This window comes from Morone saxatilis, unplaced genomic scaffold (assembly GCF_004916995.1).
Source record: "Morone saxatilis isolate NCDOM2014 unplaced genomic scaffold, NCSU_SB_2.0 Contig19, whole genome shotgun sequence".
NCBI lineage: Eukaryota > Metazoa > Chordata > Actinopteri > Moronidae > Morone > Morone saxatilis.
In genome coordinates this window covers 17,316,910-17,334,777 of record NW_023339751.1, presented here as the reverse complement: position 1 = coordinate 17,334,777, position 17,868 = coordinate 17,316,910, and the positions used below count along the sequence as shown (strand labels likewise).

Here is a 17,868-nt window from a genome sequence, read left to right as displayed (position 1 = left end):
CGGTTGTGATTTTATTTTTTTTTTTTGTGCTGAACTCGATGTTCTACCCTACTAAGTATCCAGACCACACAGTTTTCTCCTGTCCACCTTGCCCGTGCAGTACAGTTATCTGTTAATACCACTTTGATGCAGCAGATGATGCATGCAAAGGTTGGACCCATTCATATCAGACAGGTGACATAAGTTGCTTGTCACTGTAGCAGAGACTCCAGTCTGGGTCTGCAATTTTTAAGTATTCATTTTTCTGACAAATATTTTCTCAATTAATTGTATTTTTATAGAAGTGAAAAACAGCCACTATAATTGGTTTATCTAAATAGCTTGTAATGTTCGAGCGTCAGTCAAAATCCCAGAGATAAACGCAAATGTTAATGGCTAAAACCATCAATATAGAAATATAAAAATACATTCAGTTCATTTTCTTTCAATCAATAATCGACTGTTGTAGTTCTAAGCCAATCAGCAATGTAGTTCTACTGAATACTGCTCTGTATAACATGTATTTTTTCAGCTAAATAATCAACTTTAAAGATATTGATTATTTGCATCAGTAAAATCTTGGGTTTTGTCACATCTTGTTTTTAAGAGAAAAAAAAAGCTTATTTAGAATTTTTCTCATTGACCTTTCCAGCCTTTCCCTGGTTCGGTATGGACATCGGTGGCACCTTGGTCAAGTTGGTGTACTTTGAGCCAGTTGACATTACTGCAGAGGAAGAACAGGAGGAAGTGGAAAACCTCAAGTCCATCCGCCGCTACCTCACCTCAAACGTGGCCTATGGTATGTCTACCCACACACACATTGGTCACACCCACATACTTGCATCTCTTAACTTGTGTGCGTATCTAAGGCAGGGAAAGTCAGATCAGGGACACTAGAAGATACTAGGGTGTTTTTTTACCATATGTGTCGCTAATGTATTGCTTAAGATTTTTTGAATTTTTTTTCTTGGCTTCAGGTTCAGTTCAAGCAGACCATTCACCTTCTAAAGTTACTGAAGCTTTGCAGCACCACAACACAAAGAAATAACATTTTTGTGCAGATGAACTTTAATCACAGCTTTTAGTAGAGTGTGTTTTACTTAGTCGGTATGAGTACATCAGGCCAGAATCCTATTTTCAAAAAATTGGCCCTCCCTCACTCAGGTAAAACAGGCGTCCGTGACGTCCACCTGGAGCTGAGGAACCTGACCATGTGCGGCAGGACGGGGAACCTGCACTTTATCCGCTTCCCAACACAGGCCATGCCCCGTTTCATCCAGATGGGTCACGACAAGAATTTCTCCAGCTTGCACACAACACTCTGTGCCACTGGAGGTGGCGCGTACAAGTTCGAGAATGACTTCAGAACGGTGAGCATATGGCCAGAGAAAATGTCTGATCCGCATTAAGTAAAACAATTGGTAACTGAGAGAGCTGTAACAATAAGTTGATTAGTCCATTAATGAGTTTATCTGCAACTATTTTCATAATGGATGGAATAACTATAAGTAACCCTCCAAACATTTGACAGTTCCAGTTTCTCAAATGGGAGAATTTAAATTGTAAATCTTTAAACTTAACGAGACTTTCAGTTATAGATAACTACGTTAGGCATCTTTCTATCGACCAAATGATTAATTGAGAAAGTAATGGCCCCAATCACTGATCATGCTAACTAGGCCATGTTAAAAGCTCTGTCTCATTTACAGTATACAGAATCAAAGTTCTCACCCGTTATAATCTGATTTGAGCAGTCTTTGAAGTTGATTGAGGATGTCTATACATTTCTGGTGATTCTTAAACATTACTTGAAGTTCATGCATTTGCAGTTCAGTGCATTTGATGCCTGTCTCAGTAGCTGTTTCTCCGAGAACTCTCCCTGGGCACTGCAGCACGAAATGAGCTGAACTAAGACCTTAAGCACACTTGAGTCTTTAAGTGCTTTGAAAATCATTTTAACTTCATAAAACTGACAAATGAATGCTTCCAAGAAATGTGATAATCTTTTACTTTAACATATCTTGAACAGTTAAAACCCCTTTCATTGTGTTTGGCAGCCAAAATGGTGTCCGCTCAATATTTTAACCCTCCTCCATTTGTGCTGCAGATGGCCGACCTGGAGCTGCTGAAGCTTGACGAACTGGACTGCCTGATCCGCGGTCTGCTCTACGTTGACCGGGTGAGCTTCAATGGACACCCGGAGGGCTACTACTTCCAGAACCCATCAGACACCCAGAGCTGTGTGAAGATGCCCTGCACCCTGGACAACCCTTTCCCCATGCTGCTGGTCAACATTGGCTCCGGGGTCTCCATACTGGCCGTGTACTCTGAGAACGACTACAAGCGGGTGACTGGGACCAGGTGAGGAGGGTTGAAAAACATGTCAGCTTGGTTGATTTTAACTGGATTAGAATTGAGTATTTTAATTAAAACTAAATATTGTTTCTAGAGCAGCATCAGTTAAAGTCACTCTATAAAGTCTTAATACTAAAACATTTAAAGTAGTTAAGATTAAATATTGAGTTCAAAACTGGTTTGTTTCAATAAATCAGTGAGTTTTGAACTTGAAGTTGTTTTGCGTGAATGAATATGTGCAAAAGGTGAAGGTGGCTTAATACTTTTTATAGCTTGAGTAGATCCGCCTGATAGGCCAGAATCAGTTGTCTAAATTCCAGCCATTTTTTTTTATCTATGATCACATTGTGTACCTTAGTACTTATGTAACTGTAGGACTAGGTTGTGATTAGATAGAGAACTATTGAAAACAATTGGAAATAAAAAGAGTGGGCCTCCCGAGTTATTGTTACATTTTTAAATTTGGGGCATGTTATTAACATTTGGGAACCAAGCTTTCATGATCCTTGTCCCACCACTTAGTTCACCCCTTAAACTAGTTGAGCCAGCCATGGTTCAGTCAGCCAACCTGTGTGTGTTTAACTGTTAACATTAATCCTGTTTATTCCCTCTCCATATCTTGTTATTTTTTAGTATTTTATTATTTATTGATTATTAAAAGGTTAGAGATTGCCCTAACAGAACTCCAGTGACTCTTGAATAATGGTGTAAGAGATTGAAGTACTAGGAAGAGATTTTAGAGCTGAAGACAGAAGTAGATCTTTCTGTATTCCCTTCTTCTCCATCTAATCCTCTTTCCCTTCTTCTTTATTCCCCTCTTTTAACATCCTCTCTGTGCTCTTTCTATTATTGTCTCCTTCACTCTCTCTCTCTCCGGCTTTATCCTCTTTCAGTCTGGGAGGTGGTACATTCCTGGGCCTTTGCTGTCTGCTGACGGGGTGCGAGACGTTCGAGGAGGCGTTGGAAATGGCCAGCAAGGGCGACTCTACCAACGTGGATAAACTGGTGAAAGATATCTACGGAGGAGACTACGAGCGCTTTGGCCTACAGGGCTCCGCTGTTGCATCTAGGTGAGTGTGATGATGGCTTTGTCACCTGAAAGTCCACCATGTTGTCCCAGTTCATTTCAGCAAGATACTTAATCATTTGAATGCTAAATACACCGAGGGACATCAATAAAACGGTTGTAATTATACTGAAAAAACTCCCTGACCTGTTGTATGTGATGCTGAAGAATAAACTATTTGTGGCATATTAAAGAGCTATGGGACAAAACAAAACCTTCCTAAAGACAACACATCCAGCCCGTCTGCATGTTGATTAGATCAGTGTCCTTATCAACAGTTTCTTTCATTAAAACCCTCCTGAATCACATCTTTTTTGAAATTTCTGTAAGTAAATTAAGGCTGCCCCTTGATGGCTAAAATAACCAGTTATGTCAGTTGATTCATTGTACACAGAGCGATGCACAGTAGGCTATGAACCTTTGCAACCCAGCTCTTGTCATAAAACCAAACATAAAGCTTAATATAAATATGGATGTGGGTAGAATGACGCAGGGCAAAATGACTGCTAGCATGCTCTGATGCTCTGTGCTTCTAGAGAAGTTGACTAAACTTGAACCAGAAGCTGACATCACTTCCTCCACTGACTCTCACTGTGGTAGGGACTTGAACTGACAGGAGATGTGACGGGAGTTATACTGTCGGTAGGCAGGACTGTACTGTGAATTGGCAGTGGCTGTGAATAATATATTTCTCATACTGTGGGTGAGGTATATTGAAGAAAAAAAAACATTAAAAAGTTGAATATTTGGCCTTAACTGGCGACTTATAATTAATTTGGAAAATGGTGATTCTCATCAGTGTTTGATGAACTGAAATGTATCTGTACATAACAAAATAAAAGCGTAATTAAGTAATTTGATGCAAATTATTAAACTAATAATGTGAAGTGGATGAAATCAGCTTGGAACTTGCTGAATCTGCTTAAATTGCTAATTTAGTTTTGTTTTTGTTGCACTGTATGAATGTATGGCTGCACAAACACATGCAGTCCATAACAGAAATAACAAACTACAAATATAGTACGGGTGTATAAAATAACAGCTGAATGCCATAGGGTAAACACGCAAGAACTCACTCTCACTCTAATCTGGGTTTAGCATGTGTACAGTAAACCTGCAGCTCTGTGTTCAAAGGTTGATCCATAAAGCAAAGTGAAAAACAGATTTTATCACAGATTATAATCGCTGTTTCTTGTCATGGTGTTCCTTTCTGTCATTTATTGAAAAACACCCCCCTAAACACCTACAATTTACTGAAGTTACTGTTTACTGTTGTTCTGAAGGTTATTGTGACATTTACAGAGGCTCATGTGTGCTCTGTGCCTGTTTTTTTTTTCTTCTCTTTCAGTTAATTTGCTAAGAGTATATCAGACTTGAATAGTACCAAATGAGGAAAGGATGCCTGTGTTTATGTTTGTTGTTAAATTACATATTTTATTTATATGTTGTGTTTCATATGGTCTGTTATAGTTTTGGTCACATGATGAGCAAAGAGAAGCGAGACAGCATCAGTAAGGAAGACCTGGCCAGAGCCACACTGGTCACCATCACTAATAACATCGGATCCATAGCACGGATGTGTGCTGTCAATGAGGTAAACACACACACACCACAACAACACACACAACACACACAACACACAACACAAACACCACAACACACACACACACAGGGTTTTGGTCACTATCATGCAGAATAATATCCACAACAGGCATGTGTAGTTTATGTAATACTTATACACAAACACATGAGCGGTTATAGTTGCTCTCAACAGTAGCGTGATCCATTGGCACGTGTTCGTGTTGAAATAATTCTAAACACACAGGCACATATACAATGACCAGGGTTTAGAGATTTTCTAGCCACTCAGCATGACTAACATAAAGTCAGTCAAAGTTATGCTTTAAACCCACAGATGCACCTGCAGATACAAACGCACACTCACAGTTTACAACTTTATTTCTTATTATTATTATTATTATGACTTCTTTATTTCTACCCAGGTCTGTGTTGTTGTTTTGTAGTAAGTGCTTAATCAGAGAAACTAAAGACAGATTATTTTTTCAGTTTTACACTGATTTTGTTCCAGCTGTTGGTGTCTCAAAACTCTGGCATGAATGGCGATGAGTTTAAAATAGTCAACTATGAGCTTTCAGTCAATTTTGGGATTGTGGGTGCTAAATGGCACAGAGTGTGTCACAAAAAGAAAAGCTGTTTGATCTAATAGAATAATAGTTTATGCATGGAAATTCATGAGTAAATAGTTACACAAAACAAAAATGGAGCTAAAGCTGGATTTAAAAGCAGCCACGCTCAAACATGGAGTAAAGGGTCAGCCTGGAGTCTTTCTGGGTGCTGTGAGCTTCTTTACAGTGTTGCCTTGTGGCATGGCGATCAAGCAGCATTGTACAGGGCTATCACTGCACACAGAGCTGCAGCAAAGACATGCACACACCTCCACCGTCTGTAGCGTTAAGGGCTAAAATTGGGATTTTGGTATGGAATCTGTAGGTCCAGTTTTGATTTTAATCATCTTTAATATTGATGTAAGAAATTGTTTTGTGTAGGTTAAACAAATACCTACACGAGAAAAGTATTTTCTACTAGTGTTTTCCTCTGGCTGTGGACAGGAATGGACCTCCATCCTATCAGGGGTAGATGACCTGAAGATTGGTTATCAATTAGTCCTGTATTTGCCACACAACAAACAAACGCACACTCATCTTTTCTAAGTGCACATGCAGTTCACAGCCTGAAGATAAGCTCTGTTACAAACAATCATCTTCTTAACAGCAGGAACCTTTTTATAATACTGCTCACAGTGTTTTATCCATTTGCAATTTACCAAAATTCCCTTTCCACTGTGGCTGTTTCTTGTAATTTTACAGGACTTTCACAATACATTAGATAATATTAGATAACCCATTGCCAAATATGCAGAGACTACTCTTTCAATGCAGTTTTTTCCCACTGTGGATGTCAAACTGGAGGTGAAGTATAAGTATTAATTTGTGAATGTAAAGCTCCCACTGTCACTGTCTTTCTCATTTTACATTTACAAATTTATTTTTACATTTTCTGGTCACTCGCCTAAAATATTCCATAGCAGCATTTAGCAGTTGTATGATTTTTTTTCTGGCTTAATTGCAACTTTGAAAGCTTTTGGTGTAATACCACATTTAATCAGCATTTGGTTGGTAGCTGATTTGTCCTTGCAGTGGAGGTTACGCGTCACCAGTAGTAAAGACCATTAGGTCTTTTCCTTAGTAGAACAAAAGATTTACTGGTAACCAGTTCATCAGCTCTCCAGCACCACCATGTGGTTTGGAAGATATGTTGCATTTTTAATTGCTGATGTGTTTAACGTAAACTCTTTGTCAAATTGTTCATGACCTTAAGCACTTGTTCACTTTGTGACTGTTTATACTTACTCTAGAATTATTTGTATACATGAATGTAATTAAAGACAGATTTTATGAATATCATTATATCTGTGTCAGATAGTGTCTGTTTCATAAAAAAGAGCAGTGAACACTATTGTTTGGTGCGATCAGTGTAGTCTAAATGTGTGGAGCAACATTTGTGACATGAACTAGGAATGTTGCAGTTCATGATCGGCCTAAGGGCTCCCAAGACACATCAGCGTTTCATATTTTTAAACATGAATATATTTTATTGTTACCGCATTTGACATAGTGGTCACACACATAATGGGGCTTGATTTCTCTTAATTTACCTTTTTGCGTCTCTCTTCATATCAGAAAATTGAGCGTGTGGTGTTTGTTGGGAACTTCCTTCGAATCAACACAGTGTCCACAAAACTGCTAGCCTATGCCATGGACTTCTGGTCTAAAGGACAATTAAGAGCCCTCTTCCTGGAACACGAGGTGAGCACTCGACTAATCAACTGTAGGATGAGTTTAATCAAGCTGAGGACCTCTAGTCAGAGCTGAAAGAAGTCAGGAGGAAGACTCAAACCTCTTGTCTTTTCAAGCTTAAGCTAATATCCCACATAACACATAAACAACACTCCAGTATGTGTAAAAAGTGTGTGTGTGTGTTTGCACCAGGGTTATTTTGGAGCTGTCGGGGCGCTGATGGAGCTGCTCAAGACAACAGAGGACCCGTGAAGGAGATAATGTCATGACATCATCAACACCTCGACAAGATGATGTCATGTACCCCTGAACGCTGTGATGTCATCAACTCTCGATGCTGTGACGTCATCAACTTTTGACGCTGCTTAAAGGTCTCGTTCACAGAGGCCGCTAAAGGAACACTAAAAGAGAGAAACAGAAACTGAGAAAAGCCATTTTAATAATTTAACTCTTGTAAATAATGATACCTCTAACATCCAACTCCTAAATTTCCCTAACAGAGTCCCCCTATCATAGAGGTTTTAATATTGTAATCTTTAATTTATGGTTTCCTGTAATCGCCTCTGTTGATTCCTGTAGTCAGTCCTGTGTCAGGAAGCACAGTCTTTTTAGTGTTTTTGTTACTGTGTGTATTTTTGTGTGAATAGCTACTGTAGCATTATGTCCTGGAGGCTGTGGTACCCCGGACGACTATTTGTGCAACAGTTCTCTGAGGTAGGATGTCTGCACAGAAATGAAGTTACTCCTCAATGAGTCATCTTTACCACCTTTTCTGCGACCACAGAAACATCATTTGACCACCACTGCCTCCCCCCTTCATCTGCCAGACTGCAGACGGACAGGCTGTAGCTGAAGCCTTCGGTAACTTCTGGTTGTCAGTGGGAGACCATCAAGACTACAGCTGGTGGTCACCCAGCTCCAAACTGCAGCTGAACAGCCGTTGTGGCAGTTGCTAAGGTTTGGGAGGCATTTTGTTGCACAAAAAGTTGCCCAGTTATGCTCCAGTCTTCTAAGGAGTGCACTGAAGCCAAATCCTGTTGAGATTCGTATGGCACCTGCCTCCTTCAACTCAGATGGGAAGCAGATTCTTTCTGTTGCTCCACTGCACATGGCCTTTTTTGTTTGTCTCTCCTCCACCTGCCTACATGTAAACAACATTAACAACACCATATTGCCACGCATGCATACCTAACCTGTTGAGTTTAGTGTTAGCTGATGGGACCAAGACATTGTCTTCCAACAGATGTACACAAGTAGTGTGTGCGTTGTTGATTTCTGTTGACTAGGATCACTACAACTACAGTTCAGTCTGGCTCATCGACCTGTGTTTGTGATTTGTGAAATACAACGGGATGATTGTTTTTTTTTTTTTTTCTCTCTGTGGAGAACCATCTTTTCTTTTTCTGTCGCCCTTCCCTGTCTGTCCATGTCTAGCTCAAAGACACTTCAGCAGGGCCTGTCCCTTAACCCCCCGGCTCCTCTTCCACCCCGCTGCCTTGTTTGGATGTTGCAGTGCGATTTAATGAGGTGTTCAGGCTGAGCTAACGCAGGCCGAGATTAAATTTGCTCCGTGCAAATCCTGGCATTAAAAAGGTTCAGCACTCCTGTTGTAGATGCAGATGTAGAAGAACGGTATCACCTTTTTGGAGACAATGGGGACCAGGATGCTTCTAGCAAAGAGTTGCCCCTCATGTAAAATACACTAATGCAAATTTGCTAGCAGCAGAATCAGTTAACCTACTGTAGATTAGATTAGTGTTTTTACTGTCTAATGGTACAGTTATTGTGCATGACAAAGTGCTGCTTAGGTGAGCTTTTAGATTTCAAGACCTTATTTGTCCCCGAGGGGGAATTAATTTTTTTCCTCCCACAGTCCAGATTGACTAAGTGTCTGATTTACTACACCCATGCAAAGTGTGGCACAAACATCAACAGTTTGCATGCCTCTGTCTATAGTCAGGGCAGCCTGAGTCCATATCCACACTAGCATGTGCACCCTAGAAGGGATTCAAGCTTTTTTTTTCATTGTGTATTTACCAAATACTTGAAAACGATCTTTCAAATTTTAGCGAAAGCCTGAGATTCCAGGATAGAAAGCCACCTTGCTTGCCTGAATTGTCTGTAATAATGTTCTGAGTGGAGATCTTCCTGCCACTTTTTAAAGGAATGTTATCTTATCTGCAACCATTTCGGGGAGTTGAAATAGTAAATTACATGCACAACTCATCCTAGGGGATAGGTTTGCCTGTAATTAATTTCAGCAAACCCTGCTGGACCTTTACAGCCTTTCATCTCTGTTTAATGTCAACGCAGCTGAACTGTGAAGCTGGACGGTGCAGTCTCCGCTGTACACTGCTTTATTGATTTAGCACCACTGTCTACATGCCTTTGCTCTCCAGCAGAGAAACTGTGCTTTTTCCCTTTTGGAATCACTCTTTGTGTAATTCACGTCCATCACTCAGTTCTTGCAGTAGGGACTATTTGCTGTTAAAATACCTCCGAACCATCACTACCAACACTTTTGGGTTAGTTATTTTTCTTTGTTTCTGAGCCTGATGTACAAGTGTTAGTTCAGGACATTGGATTTTTTTTTTTTTTTTTCACCTTCAGTATAACAACAAGGCTAAAATCCTTATCAGCTAGTTGCATGTTGTGCAAGTATTTTGTACGTCTTTGACAAAATCAACCGTTTCTCCTCTTCACATAATGTACCCATGGCCTACACTTTGACCCCGACAAATAACATGTTCGCTGCTACACGCTTTTCTTTTTTTCTTTAGTTGTTTATTAAATGTGTTAAAAGATACATAGGGCAGTTGGATTATAGGCCACATCGTTCTTTGGAAATTGATATTTTAAACGGAAGTTTTTATCATCAGCCACTCACAAAAGACTAACATTTAAAACGTTTTGCTGTGAAATTGAATATGCACCCTTTGCAGCAATTATGTTAGCAAATTGTAGATTGAACAGAAATAAAACAGCTAACAGAAACTCAGCAGCTAACAGAATAATCCCTTCTTTACAGAGTGGGTCCTCTGTAATTCATGTGTCATAAAAGTAAAAATGAGTATTTTTATAGTGTGGATACATTGAGTGTAACAGCCTATAAAAGGCTTCTATAATCCAAATGTCAACACTAATGCAAGTGTTAAAAGTAAAACTGGTGAAACACTGTTTGAGGAGTGTTCTGGACTTTTGCCACCATTTCCTCTGGATTCATTGAATCATAACGTGTTCGATCCTGCATGTGTTCAGGTGTGACGTCACGGTTCTTCTTCTGTTTTTTTTTTCAGTTGTTTTTGCCTTGTTCCAACTCATATTTGGATACCGTCATGTTCAATAGTGGCCTCACACCTCTCAGGTGCCACTCAACTTTTAAAATCAGGCTGGTGTTGGATATCTTGTGCCACCCGTTCTTTTAATCTGAAACCCCCCTGATCAGCTGCCTTCACTGTGTGTTACCCTGGTTACACTGTGTCTGTGCCCTTCAATTTCCTGTATGATTTTTAATTTCAGTTTCTTACCTGCTGAACCTCACCTCAGCGTTTTTGTAACATCGTGCACGCGGATACGTCTTTACGTTTGAGGTTCACTCTTGCTTTCTGTGTCTGTTGTTTGTTTTTTGGTGTTTTGTTTGCCATCATACTGTAACAGATTCACTGCAGTTAACACGCTGTCCGGCATTCACAACTCACCTGCTAGTCTCGAGGGTGTCCGTAGTGCAAGGATGTCAACATCCACTACCACGGCAATGGTTTTGGTACTAAAATTTGCTCATCTGAAAAGCCACAACATTCTTTAGGTACCACAGATCATTAACAGTGAGAACTGGAATTTGGAAAACTGTTGTTTCCCCAACCGTTCTTTTAATTCTGTTTTTGGTTTGGGAACATTTTTAAAAGGTGTATCCTTTTATTATTGCTATCTTGTTTGTTTTCTTTCTCTTTTTTTGTGGCCAGTAGTAATTAATAATGTGCGTTAATGTGTTTTTCCCACGTGAAAATACTCTTGTACTGAATCTCTTGGTTTGATTGTTTTTGGTTGGCACAAAAGAACCAGTGTGATTGTTCCTTGAAATGTAAATCCCTGCTATCATGCTCTGTCAGGCTGAAGAAGCCTTTTGTGATTTGCAGCACTTGTGAAACAGATCCGAGTCTCACTGCGAGTGGTACCCTTTCAAACACATCATCAGTGTCCTGCAGAACCTTTTATCTCAAAACAGGTGAACACCGAAGTAGAAGGAACATTTATTGTATTCATTTTACAATCTGCTGCTCCACAGAGGTTCAGTGCTGGTGTCAGTGCTGTGTGGTTTCGGAAATAGATAGATGAAGACATACATTTGAGAACATGGGGAACTGTTTGAGATGATGCATGGTCTCTGCATAACATAGATGACGTTTAAAGGTGTTCATTTTAAAGTGTACCTTTTATGTTTCCAGTGATGGTGCAATTGCAAGTTATAACATCATTTACATACTCAACTAATACAGTCTAGCATGGGAATATAATGGTTCGGATACTTTTTGGACCTTTTATTATTCTGCTAATGTACTGCTGCAGCTTCAGTGTGTTTGATTCTAAAAACCAAATTAACTCGCTAGAACTGAAAGTCTTCACACCATCATTCACAGCAGTATCACATCTCGCACTGTAGTTGACATTTTTGTAAAATCTTTTAAGTGTTTGAAACATTTTCAGCAACTACCATGCAGATACAGTATAAAGCATTTAAGTGAACTCACTCTTAAGCAGTGATTTTTCTGCTCTCTCTCTCTCTCTCTCGAGTGAACAATGTGGGTGTTTGTCTGCTTTGATAACAGTCTGAGATGTGATTTTAAGAGTTTGGGGTTTGAACCTCAGCGACACTCTTTTTAGGGTTCATTTCCCACTGGGACCACCTGTCCTCAGATCAGTATGTATTCCTCAGTACTGTAAGGAGCTGTGGCTTAAAGAGCCCACCGAACTGCAAATGTTCACGTCATCCATAGTGAAATCTAACCAACAGGCTATGCAGTAACTCATCCATGGATCTCTTTGTCCCTTTCAATACACTCACCTCTTCTCTAAAGCTACCAGAGTTGATTTGACTTGTTTGTAAATGTTTTTCAAAAAAAAAAAAAAGATATGCAACCCTGTTAGTTTTCCCCTCTTAGAAATCCTGTTTGAATCTTGACGGAGAGAATTTCTCCAAGTATGTCCTGCTGATTTAGTTGTTAACACTATTTAAGGCGGATGTACACAACGGGATGTTTTAGGCCAGATTATGAACCAAAAGGAGCGTACCAAGCATGATTTTTCAGTGTTAGAGGTCATTGACACATACAATAAGAAACTTTAACATACCTAGATATCTTTGAATGTCGTGGCGGACACTCGTCTCATCCAAACTTTGCATCTTGTCGGATGAATGATGAAAACTACTTCAAATAGGCTGAAGCTCTGTGAACGATGTTCCTTTTATTTTTGACAGTGTTAGTTTAGGACGGATGCCAAACTGTGAACACCTTGTTGCTGTCAGACCAAACTAGTCAGAGCGACCTTCTGACCTTTTACTTGTCTGTGTGTTTTCCACACAACTTCACTAAAGCGTTCAGGATTTCCTCACAGGTTCCTAATCTGGTCAAACATCCTGTTGCGTGAACACATCCAGCCTTTAAACTGTCTTCTGGAATGCTTGACTGGCAGGACAGACCTTTTCACCCTTGTGTATTTGATTGTACAGAGATTTTGTAAATAATATTAATATGATATATTCTGCACCAGCAATCTGTCTGTTGATAAAGTTGGTTCAACTGTTCAGGGTCAGGTTTCCCAAAACACGACTCGGCACTTCATTTACAATCCCAACGCAGACAGAAGACACGTGGAAACAAACCACTTTCCTCTGCAGCTTTAATACCCTTACCAACAACTTTACCAGAGCTGTGATAAATAATACTCGCAAAAAAAAAAACTTTTAGGAGTCTGTGTAAACCTCTTTGTGGTATGTGATTGGTGAGATTTTGCTCATTAGGACTAGATACATTTCTAGATGTTTTTTCTGTGATTGTCTAAAATTTCTGACATTCATTGTAAGCCTGAATCCACCAATCTGATCTTTTTTTTAAATGTGACTATAATTTTCTCAATTCCATTCAGGTCTATTTTAATTTGATTTAAAAAATAACCATGCTAAATATGTCACAGTTAGTCTGAATGATGGTTGAGAACTAAAGGGGACGTGGTATGTTGACTTAGACCTTTCGTCTGCACTTGTAAGTGTTGAACTCATTACATCCAGACGTTTGTTTCCTGTCTGCTGGATTTCAGTGCCGGTCGTTCACGTCAGCTCCTCTGTGATCTGGATCTGTGTGTGAGATGTTTGGGAAGCCCAGTGCTGGTTGTTAGCATCAGTTCTGCTGCTTCTTTTAACTCTGGTTTGAAAACAGAAAGGGTTAAAAAGAAAAAAAAAAACGACTATAAAAAAGAAAACAGCTCTCTGCCTTGTGCAATGCATATGTACTGAAGTGAAGAGATTTTTTTTTTCTAAAAAGGAATTAAACTAAAACTGGATGAGAAATGTGTTGTGGTTGTGTTTTTACTGAAAGAAAAGGAAGACCTAACATTTCTAAGTTTATGGCAGCTTAAAATCCTACGCATGAAGAATAAAAAGCAGAAAGATTTGACTGACTCAACAGTTGACGTTGGTTTAAGTAACAGTGAACCCGTGATGGTGTGTAAATGAATTGGGGACTCAGATTAGTCTCAAGTGGCACTGACAATATAATCCAATAGCATATAGTATCAGAATAATTTTGAGATGCAAACATTAATCTAAAGAGAAACTACAGAAAGACTATAGGCATGTGTCAGAGCTACTACAAACATGCTACTGTGTAGAAAAAGTCCCATAATGCTAGATTTAAGTCAGACTAACATGTACAAGCCACCATATGGAGTCCTGGGGAGCGTGCCTATGTTCACACATTTCTAAGATTTTCTTTCAAAATTAGGCCCTATGTTCCCACATTTCTAACCCTAACCCTAAAAATCTTGTGGGAGGCTTAAATTTAAGGGAAATGTAGGAACACAAGACCTAATTTTGAAAATGTCCTAGAAATGTGGGAACATAGGCCTAATATTTCAGAATTTCATATACTAAATTCAGATCCCTGTAACTTAAGTATAAGTAGCACACTGAAAGTACATTATTAGCTAAATGTACTCAATGCAGACCAATGGCCCCTGTTATTACTATTGTACTATTATATTACTAATGATGAAACTCCATCATTAGTAACAGTGTATTTCACTGTTGTAGTTGGCATTTCACATACTGTTGGGTTTGGTCTGTAAAAAATACATAACTGAATACATCATATGTTTAGTAGCAATGTTAATGGACTGTGAAATAAGTACAACATATGTATTAAATGTAGTGGACTATGGCATCAAGTGACAAAGACACTCAACTAAGAACATGTATTTTAAATTGAGTAGATATAGGCTGTATGGAAATATAAAAAGAAGCGAGTCAATAAACAATAGTAAATATCCAACAACTGTTTTAGCTAGCTACCTAGCTGCAGCTAACTTTCATCAGCTATTCATTTGTTAGCATTAGCTTGTTGGCTAAAATGGCTCCTACAGTGCTTTTATTGCGGTGTATGGATGATTAACAAATGCTAAAGAGAAAATAAACGTGTTTTATCAGCTGACTGGAGGACAAAGGAACGTGTGCAACATTTCTTTTAACTCTCCAGAGTTTAAGTAGCCTAAATATATCTAACATTATGTAGCCTCTCTTTTTGACTCACCTTTACTGCCCATTGTTAGTACGGCTCTCCACACCAGTATTACGTGAATGGGCTTTTCTTAACTAGGATTTTTATTTTATTTTATTTTTTAAAGTTGTCAGACGATGTCAAAAAACTTTGTAGGACTATTACAGGAGACGCTGAACATCACATTTTTTTAATTGCTTTATCTCCCGTGGTAAAGATAGAGTGCACAGGGCTATCATGTAACAGGCTGCACTGTATAACGCAACATTATTATGGGATTGTTATACAATGTATCAATAAAAGAAAAGGGACCGCGTTAGTATGAAGACACATAAAGAGTTCCGGTGGGAATATTTAGGGACTCCTCCCCCCCCTCCCTCCCCTCTTATCTTCAGGGTGCGGACGCCGTGGGGCCGCAGAGCACCTTCGGGGTGTTTGCAGGAGCGGCTGCAGCGGTTGTGATCGCCTGTGTGTTTGAGGCATGAAGCGGTGACAGAGGAGCAGAGGCCGGCAGCGAGCTGATGTAAGTCACCGCACACTTTATTGTTCTTTTTAAAAAAACTAAATCTTGTTTAAAACGATGGTGCAAGTTCTCTAAAAGTCTATGTGTTACTCCCCCCTGCGTGCATGTCTTTTTTTTTTTCCTTTGGTAATATTTTGGTTAGACTCGATTTGATCTGAAAATATATATCGCCTACCTCATCCAACGCTGCGACAAATACACACATATTCATTGAAAATGGGGAGGATCACACAAAAAAAAGTTAGAAAAATAATAACTATCATTTCCATTGTGGTCCTTTCACCTAATGAATTGAAGTATAGTCAATATAATTAATTATTATTATACAATTAAGGGGGGGCAGGAGCTCGGTCTGTAGGAACTTGGCTTCGGAACCAAGTCCAGCACGGACCACAGTATGGACTGGCAGCTGGTTCCACCTCCTGTGCTCTGCCTTTGAGCAAGGTATCTAACCCCTAACTGCTCCAGGAGCGCTGCTACGTGGCAGCCCATCATCACCTCGCCATCTCTCCACATTTGCATGTCTATAAGCCCTGTGTGTGTGTGTGTGTTTAAACAAAAAGAGTGAAAAAATAATTTCCCCATTGGGGATTCCAAGTATATCTTCTTCTTCTTCTTCTTCTTCTTCTTCTTAATATTTAGGTAAATATGTTTCTATCATACAAAACAACACAGAATATTTTGTACCTATGTGTTGAATTAGAAAATAAATGGTCTACATATACTATTTGTAGGCTGCAGAATCCGTTTTAGGGATCTATGTTCAGATGAATGTCATGTGCAAACATGTTTTATGGCCATTGGAGTTAATTGCTTGTGGTGAACACCTTTCAGTGAATCTGAGTAAACTCTGCTCCTGTTTTCATGGCTAAGTGCCAGTTAACTTTGCAGCAAGAGGGGAATTCTCTGTAGAGGACACACACACACCTACACACACACACACACACACACATGCAAACTTTACAACCTGTTAGTTTGACTAGATAAGGTTTTTTGAGACAGATGATAAAGCAAAAAAAGCTGCCAGAAACCTTTGGTCAGGTGCATGCGTTTCACCAGCACAGATATGCTTGCTCTTCAAATCTATTCTCTTTTTATGTTTGAAATAAGTTTTACGTGTTCCTTTTATTGCTTTATTTCCTAATTGAACGTTTGCTGTCCTCTAACTGAGGACTCTCTGCCCTTTCCAACCTTCTTATCAATACACATGAACACACACTGTTTGTTTGTCTATGTTCTTCGAGCTCCTGTAATGGCCCCAAACCAGACCATGTAGCTGAAATGCAAAGACGGCACAGCTGGTGTGAAGGCCTGAGCTTTTCAAATGGAAACACCTACTGATTCATAGATGTTTCACAAGCATTTTAAACACTTACCAGTTACTCCACCAGTAGTGTGGAGCTTAGGCTCGGGGCATGACTATCAAATCAAACAAGCAGCAGTGGTCCAGTTCTTTTTTCCTGAAGTAGAAGTACTACAGCAATACGTCACTGCGATTCCTCTACAAGTAAAAGTCCTACGTTCAGAACATTAAGTGAAAGTATTAAAAGTAGTATTATCAGAAAAATGGTCTCTGCCGGACATTTTTGGTTAAATATTGTTATTGCATTAATGTGTAGGGCACATTTTACTGATAGATGTTTAGGTTTGAGCTTATCTTTATTTATACATTGTTGGGTAGTTTATTCTACAGCAATGCTTCATATTCTATAAGATCACCAATGTGTCATGGGATTTCTTAAGAGTCAATTTTCATGAGCTCAGAAAAACAACCCTGTTTTCAGCGTTGTGAACGTGCATTTTAAAGATAATCCATGAGGGGTTCAAATGTTTCTTTAGTTTAATAAGTAGGATAATTTTCATCCTTTATCCCAGACAGTCAATCAACATGTCTGGATATACATGGTTTTTACTGGAGAGGAAGTTTTTTTTAGCGAGTGTTGAAATCTAAATCGCTTACCAAAGAGTCATTTGTGGCTACTTTAAGATGTGTTTTATTTGACAAACGTTCTCCACAAATTACTTGGGTTTCACTTTTTATTGTTTGTGAAGATCCTCCACGGCACAGTACTGTTTTGTCAGCACTTTCCATAAACCTACTGGTTTTGACTTTGACTGCTTTGTCGGGGGGGTGGGGGGGGGTAAAATGATCGAAGCTTGTTAATTGCTTACGGTAGCCACAGGCCTTTAGCCTTTGTTTGGGGTCCTTTTCAATGAGATAGTGAAAACACACTTCCATGCTGTGGTGAGAAAAGAGGATCTTGTGCTTTTTCGAGGATGGGAAATAGTGGGTGGGTC

At 39.3% G+C, this 17,868-nt stretch overlaps 1 protein-coding gene across 1 annotated transcript in view; it reads left to right on the top strand.

Annotated features, from left to right (window-relative positions):
* LOC118329494 (pantothenate kinase 3-like) overlaps window positions 1–13,834 on the top strand; it is a 25,128-nt gene extending 11,294 nt beyond the window's left edge. The window contains exons 2-8 of the mRNA XM_035663707.1: window positions 632–778; window positions 1,144–1,349; window positions 2,087–2,340; window positions 3,228–3,404; window positions 4,871–4,994; window positions 7,162–7,287; window positions 7,471–13,834. Coding sequence (XP_035519600.1) covers window positions 632–778; window positions 1,144–1,349; window positions 2,087–2,340; window positions 3,228–3,404; window positions 4,871–4,994; window positions 7,162–7,287; window positions 7,471–7,530 — 1,094 coding nt within the window. The 3' untranslated portion in view covers window positions 7,531–13,834. The remainder of the gene's footprint in view (window positions 1–631; window positions 779–1,143; window positions 1,350–2,086; window positions 2,341–3,227; window positions 3,405–4,870; window positions 4,995–7,161; window positions 7,288–7,470) is intronic.
* Window positions 13,835–17,868: the final 4,034 nt, after the last annotated feature.